This window comes from Carassius carassius, chromosome 9 (assembly GCF_963082965.1).
Source record: "Carassius carassius chromosome 9, fCarCar2.1, whole genome shotgun sequence".
NCBI lineage: Eukaryota > Metazoa > Chordata > Actinopteri > Cypriniformes > Cyprinidae > Carassius > Carassius carassius.
Window position 1 is genome coordinate 35,889,504 of NC_081763.1, and position 19,206 is coordinate 35,908,709.

General features: G+C 45.9%; 1 protein-coding gene and 1 long non-coding RNA gene across 6 annotated transcripts in view; one reads left to right on the forward strand and one right to left on the reverse strand.

Annotated features, from left to right (window-relative positions):
- srebf2 (sterol regulatory element binding transcription factor 2) overlaps positions 1–16,532 on the forward strand; it is a 19,557-nt gene extending 3,025 nt beyond the window's left edge. Inside the window, exons 3-21 of one of the 5 annotated variants that reach the window (XM_059559106.1) lie at positions 958–1,108; positions 1,187–1,347; positions 1,433–1,579; positions 2,362–2,637; positions 2,714–2,828; positions 3,475–3,626; positions 3,707–3,899; positions 3,979–4,154; positions 4,494–4,743; positions 12,706–12,872; positions 12,967–13,138; positions 13,234–13,339; positions 13,507–13,616; positions 13,690–13,822; positions 13,991–14,153; positions 14,410–14,586; positions 14,667–14,766; positions 14,843–15,061; positions 15,745–16,532. In XM_059559106.1, the coding sequence (XP_059415089.1) occupies positions 958–1,108; positions 1,187–1,347; positions 1,433–1,579; positions 2,362–2,637; positions 2,714–2,828; positions 3,475–3,626; positions 3,707–3,899; positions 3,979–4,154; positions 4,494–4,743; positions 12,706–12,872; positions 12,967–13,138; positions 13,234–13,339; positions 13,507–13,616; positions 13,690–13,822; positions 13,991–14,153; positions 14,410–14,586; positions 14,667–14,766; positions 14,843–15,060 (2,967 nt within the window). In that variant the 3' untranslated portion in view covers position 15,061; positions 15,745–16,532. Of the gene's footprint in view, positions 1–957; positions 1,109–1,186; positions 1,348–1,432; positions 1,586–2,361; positions 2,638–2,713; positions 2,829–3,474; positions 3,627–3,706; positions 3,900–3,978; positions 4,155–4,493; positions 4,744–12,705; positions 12,873–12,966; positions 13,139–13,233; positions 13,340–13,506; positions 13,617–13,689; positions 13,823–13,990; positions 14,154–14,409; positions 14,587–14,666; positions 14,767–14,842; positions 15,062–15,127; positions 15,146–15,744 lie in introns of those variants that run through there. The other 4 variants (XM_059559105.1, XM_059559103.1, XM_059559104.1 and 1 more) reach the window with 4 other exon arrangements.
- On the reverse strand, positions 14,953–15,800 carry LOC132149726 (uncharacterized). The gene is made up of 3 exons (XR_009435055.1): positions 15,678–15,800; positions 15,586–15,647; positions 14,953–15,074 (listed from the first exon to the last, which is right to left on the reverse strand). It is a non-coding gene; the product is annotated as an uncharacterized LOC132149726 (long non-coding RNA).
- Positions 16,533–19,206: the final 2,674 nt, after the last annotated feature.

Sequence of the window (19,206 nt, forward strand, 5' to 3'; positions counted from 1 at the left end):
TCTCTGACCACACGCCTCACTCTCTGACCACACGCCTTACTCTCTGACCACACCCTCTGACCGATTACAACACCCCTCAATCAGTGACCACACCTCTTACACATTACAAAACACCCCTCACTCTCTGACCACACGCCTCACTCTCTGACCACACGCCTTACACAGTACACCACACCCCTCACTCTCTGACCACACCCCTCACTCTCTGACCACACGCCTTACTCTCTGACCACACCCCTTACACAGTACACCACACCCCTCACTCTCTGACCACACGCCTTACTCTCTGACCACACCCCTTACACAGTACACCACACCCCTCACTCTCTGACCACACGCCTCACTCTCTGACCACACGCCTTACACAGTACACCACACCCCTCACTCTCTGACCACACCCCTCACTCTCTGACCACACGCCTTACTCTCTGACCACACCCCTTACACAGTACACCACACCCCTCACTCTCTGACCACACGCCTCACTCTCTGACCACACGCCTCACTCTCTGACCACACGCCTCACTCTCTGACCACACGCCTTACACTTGACCACACCCTTCGTGTTCTAACCACACCTCCTCTCACTTGACCCCACCCCCTCGTGTTCTAACCACACCTCCTCTCATTTGACCCCGCCCCCTCATGTTCTAACCACACCTCCTCTCACTTGACCCCACCCCCTCGTGTTCTAACCACACCTCCTCTCATTTGACCCCACCCCCTCGTGTTCTAACCACACCTCCTCTCACTTGACCCCACCCCCTCGTGTTCTAACCACACCTCCTCTCATTTGACCCCACCCCCTCGTGTTCTGACAACACCTCCTCTCACTTGACCCCACCCTCTCGTGTTCTGACCACACCTAGGTTTTATGTCTGTATTCAGTGATTTAATGTACGGGCATTGATATGACTGGGTCCCTCCTCATGCTGTGCTCTGATTGGCCGTCCACAGGTGCAGACGCAGACGTTCCCCATGCAGACGCTGGCGGTGCAGACGCAGACTCAGCCGCAGACGGTGATGATCGCACCGACAGGCACACCCACACACAGATTCATACACAACCAGGTGATCTGTCAGCAGAACCCCGGCGCCGGCTTCCAGGGTGAGACTCACACACACTCACACACGCACACACTCTCTCACACACTCACACTACACACACACACTCTCTCTCACGCAGCTGTGTCTTTCTCAGTCCTCCAGCCGCAGATGCAGAGCATCATGACATCACCACAGGTCCAGCCCATGACCATCCAGCACCAGCGGCTGCTGACTCCGTCCGGTCAGACCTTCCAGACGCTGTCCACCACACCGGTCCACACCGTATCCCAGCAGGTGCCTGTACGTCTCACACACACTCCCTGCAGACTGTTCTTACTGTGCTGTGTGATGTCATGTGTGACGCTGCGCTCTGATTGGCCGACAGGTGCTGCTGCACCAGCCACAGATCCTGAAGACAGACTCTCTGGTTCTGACCACGCTCAAACCGGACGGGACACAGGTGCTGTCCACTGTCCATAACCCACCGGGCCTCACCGCCCTCACGGCACCCATCCAGACCACCTCGCTGCAGGTCCCTGTACGTCACACACACTACAGTCACCATACACTGCCAAACATATCATAGATGCAGGACAGATGGGGGAATATTACACTTGATTGTTTAGATTGTCAAAAATATTGCTATATAATTGTACTGTTTTTAGTTTTTTTTTTTTACATTTTCTGATATGTTGTTAAAAATAAATTTCTTAAGCATAACATTTTATTGTTACATTTAATAAGTTTATTTATTTATGAGAGGTTTATTGCTATTATGATTCTATTAATATCTCCTCTGAGTTTGCCATTAAAACAGCCTTTGCGTTAAATTACAATAAATAAACAAAAACAAAAAATAGAGTATATTGGTAAATGTTTACAGACAAATTTAATCATTCAGTATTATGATTATTACATTTCTTCTCTGAATTTGATATTAAATTAACCCCTTTGCTGCTGGAATGGTGTAAAAGAGTAAATTATGGTTTTAAAATTGAATTTAAATCATATTTGTTTAAAATAAATTACAAATCAGTGTAAATATATTTATGTAGAATTATAAATATTTGAAGAAAATAATAGCTTAAAATATCTTTTTAAGACAAGATCTTTTTTATGAACATTTAATGGAAAATCAGACATACTCATGCAGAAAATATTTTTTTAATTTTCATAAAAAATGTAATTTTTTTGTGATGACGTGATTGTTCTGATTGTACTGTGATGTGTTCATACGTATTTTTCATATCTATATTTATATCTATATTTCATATATTACTGTTTATGGTTCTGAACGTCGTGGCTCTTTCACAGACGCTGATGAGCAGCAACATTCTCACCACTGTTCCCATGGTGATGGGAGGCGGAGACAAGCTGCCAATCAAGCAGCTCCCCTCGGGCACCGCCCACACAGGAGGCGGAGCCAGGGTGGGCATGGAGCAGGGCATGGCCATTACCCCTGGAACGGGAGGAGTCGTGAAGGAGGGCGAGAGACGGACGACACACAACATCATCGAGAAACGCTACAGATCGTCCATCAACGACAAGATCCTGGAGCTGCGCGACCTCGTGATGGGCAGCGACGCCAAGGTGAGTGCGCCGCACTGCATGCTGGGACGCGTGGAGCTCAGGTGACGCTCTGACCTCTGTTTGATGTGATTGACAGATGCACAAGTCTGGCGTTCTGCGTAAAGCCATCGACTACATCAAGTACCTGCAGCAGGTGAACCACAAGCTCCGGCAGGAGAACCTGACGCTCAAGATGGCCAATCACAAGAACAGTGAGAGTCACATGACCACACGCCCAAACACACTGTTCACTAGAAGCTCTCAGATCTGTGTCATCATCACACAATTATAACAATGATTAAACCCCATGAGTTTTTAATTCTGTTTTGATTTCTAATTCTATTTTAAAGGTACGTTCATTAACTTAAATTCATTACATTTTAATCATCAAAGGATTATCTGGATTCTGTGTTTATGATTTAATACAAATCTATTAGTTATCAAATGCATAAAACTTAAGAAATATGATTAATCTTTTAAAATATAATCAAATAAAATGCTGGACAACAGAGGTGTTTTAATTAAATTACAATTAAAACATGGATAAAACTGTTGTAATATTCCATGAATTAAATATTCAGAATGATTAATTTATATTATTATTAATATATACTATTATAAATTTAATTCTTACTAATATTGATATTGAAATTTGATTTTGTACATCCCTGCTTTATTAATATTTATTAAGTGATGTATAAACTTAATGCTTTTCTGTTCTCATTGATAAATTTGACAAGTGACTTGCCTGACGTTTTGTCAGCTATATGTTGTATTGATGAATCCCAAACGGTCATTATTCGTGTCTAGACTGTGTACACTGCTCTTGATGTGACGGCTGTGTTGTGTCTCTCGTAGAGTCGGTGTGTCTCTCTGATGATGTGGATCTGAAGCCGGAGATGGCCTTCATTTCTCCTCCTCCGTCAGATTCGGGCTCCAGCTCTCCTCCTCAGCTGTCACCCTTCTGCATCGACTCGGAGCCGGGCAGCCCTCTGCTGGAGAACGAGAGCGTGAGATGCTGGCCCCTCTCTGCATGTTACTGTGAGAGGCTGGCGGTCCGTCTGACGTGTGTGTGTGTGTGTGTGTGCAGGTCAAGAGCGAGCCGGACTCCCCGTCATCAGTGGGCGTGATGGACAGCTCTCGTCTGCTGCTCTGCACGCTCACCTTCCTCTGTCTGTCGCTCAACCCTCTTCCGTCTCTGCTGGGGTCCGAGGACAGCACTGGGCTGACGGCCACACATGGAACCACACGCTCGCTCTTCTCTCTGCCCACGCAGAGCTTTGGTGAGTCACATGACCTGATCACATGATCACTCCACCTGCTCTGACGCTAACGCCTCGTGTGTTTCTGTCCATCCGTCAGGGGCGTGGCTGTGGTGTGTGTTGCCGTGGCTCCTGGTGTGGGTCCTGAGTGGGGTGGGCGTGGTCTGGGGGTGTGTCCGTGTGCTGTACCTGTGGGAGCCGGTCACGCCCCTTCACTCACCCACCTCAGTGCGCTTCTGGAGACACAGGAAACAGGCCGACCTGCAGCTGTACCGGGTACACACACTCACACACACACTCATACACACACTAACACACACGCACACACACTCACTCCTACACACACACACACACACTCATACACACACTAACACACACACGCACACATACTCATATACTCACACACACACTCATACACACACTAACACACACGCACACACACTCACTCCTACACACACACACACACACTCATACACACACACACACCCATACAAACACACACACACACACTCATACACATACTAACACACACGCACACATACTCATATACACACGCACACTCTCATATACACTTGTAGATTCAGTGATCATGTGTTGTGTGTGTGTGTGTCTCAGGGTGATTACGCGGCGGCTGTGGTCAGTCTGCACACCTGTCTGTCCATCTTGTCCAGATTGCTGCCCTCCTCCACCCTCGACATCATCTGCTCACTCTCCTGGAACCTGATTCGCTACTGCCTGCGGAAACCCGCCCCCCTGGGCTGGCTGGTGCGTCTGGTTGGAGGAAGACATGAGGGGGAGGAGTCACAGACCAGCTCACGCGATGCAGCGCTTGTGTATCACCAACTCAGCCAGCTGCAGCTCACAGGTATGTGTGTGTGTGTGTGTGTGTGTGTGTGTGCCTCAGTGTGTGTGTGTGTGTGTGTGTGTGTGCCTCAGTGTGTGTGTGAATGTGTGCACATGCAAGTTTGTGCGCTGTGTGTGTCTTTGTACTTTATAGTGAGTGTGTGCTCTATAGTTAGTGTTTGTCATATATAGTGACTGTGTGCTACAGTGAATGTGCTCTATAGCGAGCGTGTGCTCTATAGCGAGCGTGTGCTCTATAGCGAGCGTGAGTGTGCTCTATAGTGACTGCTCTATAGTGAGCGTGTGCTCTATAGCGAGTGTGCTCTATAGCGAGTGTGAGTGTGCTTAGGGTTAGAGCTCTATAGTGAGTGTGCTCTATAGTGAGCGTGTGCTCTATAGTGAGCGTGCTCTATACTGAGCGTGTCATATTAGCGAGTGTGAGTGTGCTCTATAGTAAGCGTGTGCTCTATAGTGAATGTGCTCTATAGTGAGCGTGTGCTCTATAGTGAGTGTGCTCTATAGTGACTGCTCTATAGTGAGAGTGTGCTCTATAGCGAGTGTGCTCTATAGCGAGTGTGCTCTATAGTAAGCGTGTGCTCTATAGTGAGTGTGCTCTATAGTGAGCGTGTCATATTAGTGAGTGTGCGCTATAGCGAGCGTGAGTGTGCTCTATAGTGAGCGTGTGCTCTATAGTGAGCGTGTGCTCTATAGCGAGCGTGCTCTATAGCGAGCATGAGTGTGCTCTAGTGAGTGTGCTCTATAGTGAGCGTGTGCTCTACAGTGAGCGTATAGTGAGCGTGTGCTCTATAGCGGGTGTGCTCTATAGCGAGTGTGCTCTATAGCGAGTGTGCTCTATAGTGAGCGTGTGCTCTATAGTGAGCGTGTGCTCTATAGTGAGCGTGTGCTCTATAGTGAGTGTGCTCTATAGTGAGTGTGCTCTAGTGAGAGTGTGCTCTATAGTGAGAGTGTGCTCTAGTGAGAGTGTGCTCTAGTGAGCGTGTGCTCTATAGTGAGCGTGTGCTCTATAGTGAGCGTGTGCTCTATAGTGAGCGTGCTCTATAGTGAGTGTGCTCTATAGTGAGTGTGCTCTATAGTGAGTGTGCTCTATAGTGAGCGTGTGCTCTATAGTGAGCGTGTGCTCTATAGTGAGCGTGTGCTCTATAGTGAGTGTGTGCTCTATAGCGAGCGTGTGCTCTAGTGAGTGTGCTCTATAGCGAGTGTGCTCTATAGTGAGCGTGTGCTCTATAGTGAGCGTGTGCTCTATAGTGAGCGTGTGCTCTATAGTGAGCGTGCTCTGTAGTGAGTGTGCTCTGTAGTGAGTGTGCTCTATAGTGAGCGTGTGCTCTATAGTGAGCGTGCTCTGTAGTGAGTGTGCTCTATAGTGAGCGTGTGCTCTATAGTGAGCGTGTGCTCTATAGTGAGCGTGTGCTCTATAGTGAGTGTGCTCTAGTGAGCGTGTGCTCTATAGCGAGCGTGTGCTCTATAGCGAGCGTGTGCTCTATAGCGAGCGTGTGCTCTAGTGAGTGTGCTCTATAGCAAGTGTGCTCTATAGTGAGCGTGTGCTTTATAGCGAGTGTGCTCTATAGCGAGCGTGTGCTCTAGTGAGTGTGCTCTATAGAGAGTGTGCTCTATAGTGAGCGTGTGCTTTATAGCGAGTGTGCTCTATAGCGAGCGTGTGCTTTATAGCGAGTGTGCTCTATAGCGAGCGTGTGCTCTAGTGAGTGTGCTCTATAGCGAGTGTGCTCTATAGTGAGCGTGTGCTTTATAGCGAGTGTGCTCTATAGCGAGCGTGTGCTCTATAGCGAGCGTGTGCTCTAGTGAGTGTGCTCTATAGCAAGTGTGCTCTATAGTGAGCGTGTGCTTTATAGCGAGTGTGCTCTATAGCGAGCGTGTGCTCTATAGCGAGCGTGTGCTCTAGTGAGTGTGCTCTATAGAGAGTGTGCTCTATAGTGAGCGTGTGCTTTATAGCGAGTGTGCTCTATAGCGAGCGTGTGCTCTAGTGAGTGTGCTCTATAGCGAGTGTGCTCTATAGTGAGCGTGTGCTTTATAGCGAGTGTGCTCTATAGCGAGCGCGTGCTCTATAGCGAGCGTGTGCTCTAGTGAGTGTGCTCTATAGAGAGTGTGCTCTATAGTGAGCGTGTGCTTTATAGCGAGTGTGCTCTATAGCGAGCGTGTGCTCTAGTGAGTGTGCTCTATAGCGAGTGTGCTCTATAGTGAGCGTGTGCTTTATAGCGAGTGTGCTCTATAGCGAGCGTGTGCTCTAGTGAGTTTGCTCTATAGAGAGTGTGCTCTATAGTGAGCGTGTGCTTTATAGCGAGTGTGCTTTATAGCGAGTGTGTCAATGTCAATTTCAATGTCACCTTTATTTATATAGCGCTTTAAACTAAATACATTGCGTCAAAGCAACTGAACAACATTCATTAGGAAAACAGTGTCAATAATGCAAAAATGATAGTTAAAGGCAGTTCATCATTGGATTCAGTTATGTCATCTCTGTTCAGTTAAATAGTGTCTGTGCATTTATTTGCAATCAAGTCAACGATATCGCTGTAGATGAAGTGTCCCCAACTAAGCAAGCCAGAGGCGACAGCGGCAAGGAACCGAAACTCCATCGGTGACAGAATGGAGAAAAAAACCTTGGGAGAAACCAGGCTCAGTTGGGGTGCCAGTTCTCCTCTGACCAGACGAAACCAGTAGTTCAATTCCAGGCTGCAGCAAAGTCAGATTGTGCAGAAAAATCATCTGTTTCCTGTGGTCTTGTCCTGGTGCTCCTCTGAGACAAGGTCTTTACAGGGGATCTGTATCTGGGGCTCTAGTTGTCCTGGTCTCCGCTGTCTTTCAGGGATGTAGAGGTCCTTTCTAGGTGCTGATCCACCATCTGGTCTGGATACGTACTGGATCCGGGTGACTGCAGTGACCCTCTGATCTGGACACAGATTGGATCTGGTGGCCACGGTGACCTCGGAACAAGAGAGAAACAGACAAATATTAGCGTAGATGCCATTCTTCTAATGATGTAGCAAGTACATAGGGTGTTATGGGAAGTGTTCCCGGTTCTGGTTAACCTAATTAATGCAGCCTTAAAATCCTTTAACGGATTTGGATATTAAAAGCATATTAGTATGTTATGTGTAAGCCAGGTTAAAGAGATGGGTCTTTAATCTAGATTTAAACTGCAAGAGTGTGTCTTCTCCCGAACAATGTTAGGTAGGTTATTCCAGAGTTTAGGCGCCAAATAGGAAAAGGATCTGCCGCCTGCAGTTGATTTTGATATTCTAGGTATTATCAAATTGCCTGAGTTTTGAGAACGTAGCGGACGTAGAGGATTATAATGTAAAAGGAGCTCATTCAAATACTGAGGTGCTAAACCATTCAGGGCTTTATAAGTAATAAGCAATATTTTAAAATCTATATGATGTTTGACAGGGAGCCAGTGCAGTGTTGACAGGACCGGGCTAATATGGTCATACTTCCTGGTTCTAGTAAGAACTCTTGCTGCTGCATTTTGGACTAGCTGTAGTTTGTTTACTAAGCGTGCAGAACAATCACCCAATAAAGCATTACAATAATCTAACCTTGAGGTCATAAATGCATGGATTAACATTTCTGCATTTGACATTGAGAGCATAGGCCGTAATTTAGATATATTTTTGAGATGGAAAAATGCAGTTTTACAAATGCTAGAAACGTGGCTTTCTAAGTAAAGATTGCGAGCAAGTAGCACACCTAGGTTCCTAACTGATGATGAAGAATTGACAGAGCAACCATCAAGTCTTAGACAGTGTTCTAGGTTATTACAAGCAGAGTTTTTAGGTCCTATAATTAACACCTCTGTTTTTTCAGAATTTAGCAGTAAGATATTACTCGTCATCCAGTTTTTTATATCGACTATGCAATCCATTAGTTTTTCAAATTGGTGTGTTTCACCGGGCTGCGAAGAAATATAGAGCTGAGTATCATCAGCATAACAGTGAAAGCTAACACCATGTTTCCTGATGATATCTCCCAAGGGTAACATATAAAGCGTGAAGAGTAGCGGCCCTAGTACTGAGCCTTGAGGTACTCCATACTGCACTTGTGATCGATAGGATACATCTTCATTCACTGCTACGAACTGATGGCGATCATATAAGTACGATTTAAACCATGCTAATGCACTTCCACTGATGCCAACTAAGTATTCAAGTCTATGCAAAAGAATGTTGTGGTCAATTGTGTCAAACGCAGCACTAAGATCCAATAAAACTAATAGAGAGATACACCCACGATCAGATGATAAGAGCAGATCATTTGTAACTCTAAGCAGAGCAGTCTCAGTACTATGATACGGTCTAAATCCTGACTGGAAATCCTCACATATACCATTTTTCTCTAAGAAGGAATATAATTGTGTGGATACCACCTTTTCTAGTATCTTGGACAGAAAAGGGAGATTCGAGATTGGTCTATAATTAACTAGTTCTTTGGGGTCAAGTTGTGGTTTTTTGATGAGGGGCTTAATAACAGCCAGTTTGAAGGTTTTGGGGACATGTCCTAATGACAATGAGGAATTAATAATAGTCAGAAGAGGATCTATGACTTCTGGAAGCACCTCTTTCAGGAGCTTAGATGGTATAGGGTCTAACATACATGTTGTTGGTTTAGATGATTTAACAAGTTTATACAATTCTTCCTCTCCTATGGTAGAGAATGAGTGGAACTGTTCCTCAGGGGGTCTATAGTGCACTGTCTGATGTGATACTGTAGCTGACGGCTGAATGGTTGCAATTTTATCTCTAATAGTATCGATTTTAGAAGTAAAGTAGTTCATAAACTCATTACTGCTGTGGTGTTGGGAAATGTCAACACTTGTTGAGGCTTTATTTTTCGTTAATTTAGCCACTGTATTGAATAAATACCTGGGGTTATGTTTGTTTTCTTCTAAAAGAGAAGAAAAGTAATCGGATCTAGCAGTTTTTAATGCTTTTCTGTAGGATATGTTACTTTCCCGCCAAGCAATACGAAATACCTCTAGTTTTGTTTTCCTCCAGCTGCGCTCCATTTTTCGGGCTGCTCTCTTTAGGGTGCGAGTATGCTCATTATACCATGGTGTCAAACTGTTTTCCTTAACCTTCCTTAAGCGTAAAGGAGCAACTTTATTTAAAGTGCTAGAAAAGAGAGAGTCCATAGTTTCTGTTACATCATCAAGTTGTTCTGAGGTTTTGGATATGCTAAGGAATTTGGTTACATCAGGAAGATAACTTAAAAAGCAGTCTTTTGTGTTAGAAGTGATGGTTCTTCCATACTTGTAACAAGAAGTAGAATTTACAATTTTGGCTATATGAATTTTGCAAAGAACTAAATAATGATCTGAGATATCATCACTTGGCTGAATAATTTCAACACCATCAACATCAATTCCATGTGACTGTATTAAATCTAGAGTATGATTTTGACAATGAGTAGGTCCTGAAACGTGTTGTCTAACACCAATAGAGTTCAGAATGTCTATAAATGCTGATCCCAATGCATCGTTTTCATTATCGAGTGTGCTCTATAGCGAGCGTGTGCTCTAGTGAGTGTGCTCTATAGCGAGCGTGCTCTATAGCGAGCGTGTGCTCTATAGTGAGTGTGCTCTATAGTGAGTGTGCTCTATAGTGAGTGAGCTCTCTAGTGAGTGTGCTCTATAGTGAGCGTGTGCTCTATAGCAAGCGTGTGCTCTATAGTGAGCGTGTGCTCTATAGTGAGTGTGCTCTAGTGAGCTTGTGCTCTATAGTGAGTGTGCTCTATAGTGAGTGTGCTCTAGTGAGCGTGTGCTCTATAGTGAGTGTGCTCTAGTGAGCTTGTGCTCTATAGTGAGTGTGCTCTATAGCGAGTGTGCTCTAGTGAGCTTGTGCTCTATAGTGAGTGTGCTCTATAGTGAGTGTGCTCTAGTGAGCGTGTGCTCTATAATGAGTGTGCTCTAGTGAGTGATCCCAATGCATCGTTTTCATTATCGAGTGTGCTCTATAGCGAGCGTGTGCTCTAGTGAGTGTGCTCTATAGCGAGCGTGCTCTATAGTGAGTGTGCTCTATAGTGAGTGTGCTCTATAGTGAGTGTGCTCTAGTGAGCGTGTGCTCTATAGTGAGTGTGCCCTATTGAGCTTGTGCTCTATAGTGAGTGTGCTCTATAGTGAGTGTGCTCTAGTGAGCTTGTGCTCTATAGTGAGTGTGCTCTAGTGAGCGTGTGCTCTATAGTGAGCGTGTGCTCTATAGCAAGCGTGTGCTCTATAGTGAGCGTGTGCTCTATAGTGAGCGTGTGCTCTATAGTGAGCGTGTGCTCTATAGTGAGTGTGCTCTAGTGAGCTTGTGCTCTATAGTGAGTGTGCTCTATAGTGAGTGTGCTCTAGTGAGCGTGTGCTCTATAGCGAGTGTGCTCTATAGCGAGTGTGCTCTAGTGAGCTTGTGCTCTATAGTGAGTGTGATCTAGTGAGCGTGTGCTCTATAGTGAGTGTGCTCTATAGTGAGCGTGTGCTCTATAGCAAGCGTGTGCTCTATAGTGAGCGTGTGCTCTATAGTGAGCGTGTGCTCTATAGTGAGCGTGTGCTCTATAGTGAGTGTGCTCTAGTGAGCTTGTGCTCTATAGTGAGTGTGCTCTATAGTGAGTGTGCTCTATAGCGAGTGTGCTCTAGTGAGCGTGTGCTCTATAGTGAGTGTGCTCTAGTGAGCGTGTGCTCTATAGCAAGCGTGTGCTCTAGTGAGTGTGCTCTAGTGAGTGTGCTCTATAGCGAGTGTGCTCTATAGTGAGCGTGTGCTTTATAGCGAGTGTGCTCTATAGCGAGTGTGCTCTTTAGTGAGCGTGTGCTTTATAGCGAGTGTGCTCTATAGCGAGCGTGTGCTCTAGTGAGTGTGCTCTATAGCGAGTGTGCTCTATAGCGAGTGTGCTCTATAGTGAGTGTGCTCTATAGTGAGTGTGCATCATATATAGTGAGTGTGTGCTCTATAGTGAGTGCTCTGTAGTGAGCATGTGCTCTGTAGTCAGCGTGAGTGTGCTCTATAGTGAGTGTGCTCTATAGTGAGTGTGCTCTATAGTGAGCGTGTGCTTTATAGTGAGTGTGCTCTATAGTGAGTGTGCTCTATAGTGAGTGTGCTCTATAGTGAGTGTGCTCTATAGTGAGCGTGTGCTTTATAGTGAGTGTGCTCTATATTGAGTGTGCTCTATAGTGAGCGTGTGCTTTATAGTGAGTGTGCTCTATAGTGAGTGTGCTCTATAGTGAGCGTGTGCTTTATAGTGAGTCTGCTCTATAGTGAGTGTGCTCTATAGTGAGTGTGCTCTATAGTGAGTGTGCTCTATAGTGAGTGTGCTCTATAGTGAGTGTGCTCTATAGTGAGTGTGCTCTATAGCGAGCGTGTGCTTTATAGTGAGTGTGCTCTATAGTGAGTGTGCTCTATAGTGAGCGTGTGCTTTATAGTGAGTCTGCTCTATAGTGAGTGTGTGCTTTATAGTGAGTGTGCTCTATAGTGAGTGTGCTCTATAGCGAGCGTGTGCTTTATAGTGAGTGTGCTCTATAGTGAGTGTGCTCTATAGTGAGCGTGTGCTTTATAGTGAGTGTGCTCTATAGTGAGTGTCATATATAGTGCGTCATATATAGTGAGCGTGCGCTCTATAGTGAGTGTGCATCATATATAGTGAGTGTGCTCTATAGTGAGTGTGTGCGTCATATATAGTGAGCGTGCGCTCTATAGTGAGTGTGCATCATATATAGTGAGTGTGCTCTATAGTGAGTGTGTGCGTCATATATAGTGAGCGTGCGCTCTATAGTGAGTGTGCATCATATATAGTGAGTGTGTGCTCTATAGTGAGTGCTGTATAGTGAGTGTGCTCTAGTCAGTGGGTGCTGTATAGTGAGTGTGTGCTGTAGTGAGTGTGTGTCATGTATATGTGAGTGTGTGCTCTAGTGAGTTGAGTGTGTGTTATATATAGTGTGTGTGAGTGTTATGTGTTATAATGTGAGTGTGTGTTTTAGGTAAGCTGGATCAGCGGCCGCTCTGGGGTGTGTGTGTGTCTTTGAGCGCTGTGAATCTGAGCAAGAGTGCGGAGGGGAAGATGCCGGTCGCTCAGCAGATCCAGATCTTAGTGACAGCAGCCATTAGTCTGAGAGCAGCGCTGGGGAAACACCTCAACTGTCTGCCCGTGAGCACCACACACAATCACACACACACACACACACACACATACACACAGACACCCATCTAAACACCCCACACACCTGCTGTCTGTGCCTCAGGGTTACCTGCTGAGCTGCGCCGAGGCTCTGGCCTGTCAGTCAGACTCTAAGCTCCTCCCAGACTCCCTGCGCTGGATCTTCACGCCACTGGGCCGACAGTTCTTCCTGAGCTGTGATTGGTCAGTGAGGGCGGAGAGCAGCGAGCAGATATTCACGTCTCAGAGAGATGATGGTAAGCCTGGGCGACCGATGGATGGCTGTCTGAGCGTCCGGACGCAGGACTGACGTGTGTGTGTGTGTGTGTGTGTCTGTTGTGTGTGTGTCTAGCGGATCCCATCGCGCGGCTGCACCGCTGCTTCTGTGAGAAGCTCCTGGAGAGAGCCGTGCACACACTGATCGAGCCGCAGAGCAGCAAACGAGCAGAGGACTCTGGGTAAAACACACACACACACACACACACACCTGTTCACACAGTGGGTCCATAATTAACTACATCTACAGGTAGAATTAAAACAACTTTGATTGCAGTCTCCTTTGAGTAATAATGCAGTTCTAAATCTAATAACTGATGATTCTAGAGTTCTGTCATGTCTGCTGCAGGGAGTACACTGGTGTTCTGGAGTTCCTGCAGCTGCTGAACAGCTGTACTGAAGACTCCGCCCCCTCCACCGCCCCCTTCCCTGCGCTGGCCAATCAGAGCTCCACACCAGGTGTGTGTCACTGCCTCTGTGGTGTGTGTTGATGCGTCCTCACACGCTAACGTGTTGTCTCTCGTCTCTGCAGTCAGGGACCCTGTGTGCCGCTGGTGGGCGTCGGTGCTGAAGGCTGCGGTTCATTGGCTGCAGGGTGATGATGCGTCGGTGAGGTCACTGCTGGCGGAGGCGGAGCGGATGCCCAGAGCACTGCACACACTGGAGTGAGTGTTCACCCGTCAGAGTGTGTGTTCATGCCCGTGATGCTCCAGTCTAACCGTGTGTGTGTGTGTGTGCGCGCATGCGCGTGTGTGTTTTTGTGTGTGTGTGTGCGTGTGTGTGTGTGTGTTTTTGTGTGTGTGTGTGCGTGTGTGTGTGTGTGTGTGTGTCAGTCACCCGCTGCCGAGGGCCGTGCTGGCTCTGTGTAAGGCTGTGCAGATGAGTGTGTGTCCACAGAAGGGCGAGGGGGTCGTCAGCTGCCTCAGTCACTGCCAGCGCTCCAGTGCTCACCTGCACATCAGTGTGTGTCAGTCACACAACACCTGGCTGCACAAGGTACACACACACACATACACACACACACTGCTGATGTTTGCCCTGTTTTAGGGAGCACCCTACTCAGTGCAAGTGACTGATTTGAAACACTCTTCAGCCAGTTATCATTATGGTTGATGTTCTAGTTCTTGTTATAGGTGTTGTAACCCTATAGTTCAGAGTATAGTTTTAATTATAATTAATGCTAATTCTGATTAATATAAAGGACACACCGGTCTATTTTTCTCGAGCCAATCATCTTTTCCGACTCTTTCAGGGGGTGGAGCTTCTGGTGTGTGACCTCCTCCTGACTCTGAGGACCAGCCTATGGCAGCGTGGAGGAGGGTCTAATGGGGAGCCAGGCCCCGCCCCCGGATCCCAATTGACTGGATTTCAAAGGGACTTGAGCTCTCTTCGTAAGCTCGGCCAGGCCCACGGACAGGCCCAACACAAGGTGACCTTTGACCCCAGCCTACAGCTGACCTCTGCACTTGACCTCCACACGCTATTAACGGTGTGTATGTGTGATTTTAGCTGTTCCTGCATGAGACGACGGTCCGACTGATGGCAGGAGCCAGTCCCACACGCACACACCAGCTGCTGCGACACCGAACACACAACTACAGCACGACCGGTAAACACACACACACACACTCAATCTCTCTTGAGTGTGTTCAGTATGTTGTGCTGACGCTGTGTTTGCGCTGCAGACGGTGTCTGTGCTCCGGGCGAGCGTGAGAGGGCTCATGCTATCCTGCTAGCGTGTCGTCACCTGCCTCTGCCACTGCTGACCCCGCCGGGTCACCGCGCTCGCCTGCTGGCCGAGGCCAAGCGCACGCTGGAGCGAGTGGGAGACCGCAGATCCCTGCAGGACTGTCAGCAGATACTGCTGCGGCTCGGAGGAGGAACCACCATCGCTGCCACATAACACACACACTCACACTCACACACATCACATACACACACACACATTCACACACATCACATACACACACACACACACACACACACACACACACACACAGATACTGCTGCAGCTCGGAGGAGGAATCACCATCGCTGCCACATAACACACACACACACACTCACACACATCACATACACACACACACATCACATACACACACACATTCACACACATCACATACACACACACACACACACACACACAGATACTGCTGCAGCTCGGAGGAGGAATCACCATCGCTGCCACATAACACACACACTCACACTCACACACATCACATACACACACACACATCACATACACACACACATTCACACACATCACATACACACACACACACACACACACACAGATACTGCTGCAGCTCGGAGGAGGAATCACCATCGCTGCCACATAACACACACACACACATTCACACACATCACATACACACACACACACATTCACACACACACACACACACACACATAACACACACACTCACACATAACACATAGATACATCTGCGGCTCGGAGGAGGAACCACCATCGCTGCCACATAACACACACTCACACACACATAACACACACACACTCACACACATAACACACACACACACAGATTCTGCTGCGTCTCGGAGGAGGAACCACCATCGCTGCCACATAACACACACACACACATTCTTACACACACACACATTCTTTAACACACTCACACACACTCTCTCTCTCTCTCTCTCTCTCTCACACACTCATATTTATACACACACACACACAAACACATATTCTCACACACTCTCACACAAATATAAATATATATTTATGCGCGCACACACACACACACACACTGAACCTTCTTCAGCTGTATGTTAGTCATGATCATGTTAATATTAGATGTACATTAGTTGCATCCTCAACACACACACACACACACACACACACACACTGTATGTTGTACAGAACTGTGTCTTGTAGACCAAAGTCTTCTAGCGCTAGTGAGATACATGAGGGTTATTATATAATTATTATTTCACGTGAGGACCTTAACGCTTCATCATGTGTTATTCTTCAGTTAGTTTCTGATGTGTTTGTTTTATTTTGCTTTGATAGTATTCTGTGTTTATTCTTTTATATTTGAATAGATGACAGCGGGACTTTTATTATGACAACACGTGGTGATGATGATGATGATGATGTGATATCTCTCACACACACATCAGAATGAGCTGTTAATGCAGAAAAATACACGTGTGTATTATTTGGTGTTTTTAATAATTTAATCTAAAGCTTCTGGTTGTGTTTTAATATCTAACTGTATTAACTCTCTCTGCAGCTCAGTCACATGCGCTCTTTCTGCTCTCTCCTCTGTTCATGTTTTTGTCTGAATCTCTACATCTTTTCAATTTCTTTTTTTTTTTTTTTTTAATAAAACTGCAGATGCCGTTGAAGAACCATCTTGTGTTTGTGTGCATTTCATGAAACCCAATACAAATACACCATACACACTCCAGTTTAGTTTAGTTTCTTATAGAGCACGTTTCTTCTGTCACAAGAGCAGCCCAAAGTGCTGTAAAAGACCTAACAAAACGCAGCATTAGAAAAAAAGCCTGATATTTAAAAAATCCTTCAAAGTCGTTTTAACCGTGATCAAAGAGAGGGCAGAGTGGATGGCTGGCTGTAAGTTATTCAGTAACTTGAGGTCTGAAAATCGAAAAAGCCTGATCACCTTCCAGGTACCACAGTATCTGGAGCTATTTATTCCTCCAGGATTTCACATCCTCAAGACATGAAACCGTAGTAGAACAGGACTTTGGTGCGTATATTTGAGTATCGCCAGTGGTATGCAGTCTCATATTTCCTCAGAATAGACTCCAGAGGTAACATATACAGAGAAACCGTATCAGACCTAATATAGAGCCTTGTGGGACCCCGCATGATAGAGGAACTAAAGGAGTCGCAATTGTATTACCAGTTGTAATTGATACAGACCTATTTGACATCTAGAATTAGAAGAGCAGAGTTACCAGAATCCAAAGTGAGCAAGAGGTTATTTGTCACTGCAAGGAACACTTATTGATTAAGTGAATTTTTAGAAATTAAATCTGAGAAATATCAGAATAAACTTTATTGCCAGGTATGTTTTCACATATGAAGAATTTGTTTTCATGACAGAAGCTCTGCAGTGCTTTGTTCTGGTGCTCAGTGCTCTGTAGCGTCGACCAGATGGCAACAGTTCAAAGAGGGAGTGTGCTGGATGTGAGGGGTCCAGAGTGATTTTAACAGCCCTTTTGCTCACTCTGGATAAGTACAGTTCTTGAATAGATGGGAGGGTTGTACCGATAATTCGCTCAGCAGTCCGGACTACCCTCTGTAGTCTTCTGAGGTCAGATTTAGAAGCTGAGCTGAACCAGACAGTTACTGAAGTGCAGAGGATGGATTCGATGATGGTGGAGTAGAACTGTTTCAGCAGCTCCTGTGGCAGGTTAAACTTCCTCAGCTGGCGAAGGAAGTACAACCTCTGCTGGGCCTTTTTATCATTCAGTTTTAGCTGCTTTAATGGTTCACTGATGGGCAGATGGGCAGTTCTTAAAGGGATAGTTCACCCAAAAATCAAAATTATGTCATTAATAACTCACCCTCATGTTGTTCCAAACCCGTGAGACCTCCGTTTATCTTCAGAACACAGTTTAAGATATTTTAGATTTAGTCCGAGAGCTCTCAGTCCCTCCATTGAAGCTGTGTGTACGGTCTACTGTCCATGTCCAGAAAGGTAAGAAAAACATCATCAAAGTAGTCCATGTGACATCAGAGGGTCAGTTAGAATATTTTGAAGCATCGGAAATACATTTTGGTCCAAAAATAGCAAAAACTACGCAAAAACTTTATTCAACGTTGTCTTCTCTTCCGTGTCTGTTGTGAGAGAGAGTTCAAAACAAAGCAGTTTGTGATATCTGGTTCACGAACGAATCATTCGATGTAACCGGATCTTCTTGAACCAGTTCACCAAATCGAACTGAATCGTTTTAAACGGTTCGCGTCTCTAATACGCATTAATCCACAAATGACTTAAGCTGTTAACTTGTTTAATGTGGCTGACACTCCCTCTGAGTTCAAACAAACCAATATCCCGGAGTAATTCATTTACTCAAACAGTACACTGACTGAACTGCTGTGAAGAGAGAGCTGAAGATGAACACCGAGCCAGATAATGACTCGTTTACGAGAGAGTGTGTGTGTGTGTGTGTGTGTGTGTGTGTGAGAGAGAGAGAGAGAGAGAGTGTGTGTGTGACTGTGTGTGTGTGTGTGTGTGTCTGAGTGTGTGTGTGTGTGTGTATGAAAGAGTGAGTATATGTGTGAGTGAGTTTGTGTGTGTGAGAGTGTGTGCGCGCGTGTGTGTGTGCGTGTGTGTGTGTGTGTGCGTGTGTGTGTGCGTGTGTGTGCGTGTGTGTGTCTGTGTGACACTGCATGTGCTGTGCCATTTTAGTTGCTTAATTTCCTCAAAAATCTCCAGATAACAGGCCCGAAACATGGTATAATTTCACTTGGAATGAGAAATATCTATGAGTACGGAAGAACTGTGTGATTTGGTCATAAATGTACACACACCCTGAAATTAGTATAAGATATATTCATAGGAGATAAATCCTTAAAAGTGAAGCATTCATCTGTTCTGCTGAGAACACAGATCAGTTTGGCTGTATGTGCTGCTCTCTGATTAGTTAGCTGTGTTCTGTCCACCAATCAGGACGACTCAGATGTGCTGTCAGTGGTGACACGCTACTGTGATGTCAGCAGAGGGGGCGTGGCTTTGAGGATGACTCCCTCTGCATCTTGAGTCCCTTCTGTGTCCTGTACCTGTGTGACGGAGACCACGACCAAAGATCGGAAAGGTAACGCTGCTAAAGAGCCTCCACTTGATGTTCAGCATTGAAATCTGTTGAGTGTGTGCTGTTATGTTATTTATCTTGTATTAAATGCAACTTTTATTGCATAATTTAAGAACTTTTAGGGATGTAATCCTCTTGCTCTCTGTGTGTTGTCAGTGTGTCGAGTTCTGGTGTCATATCCTATTCTTCCCTTATATATCTTTAATCCCAGTCGGGGTGACGGATCTGTGTCATCATCCTT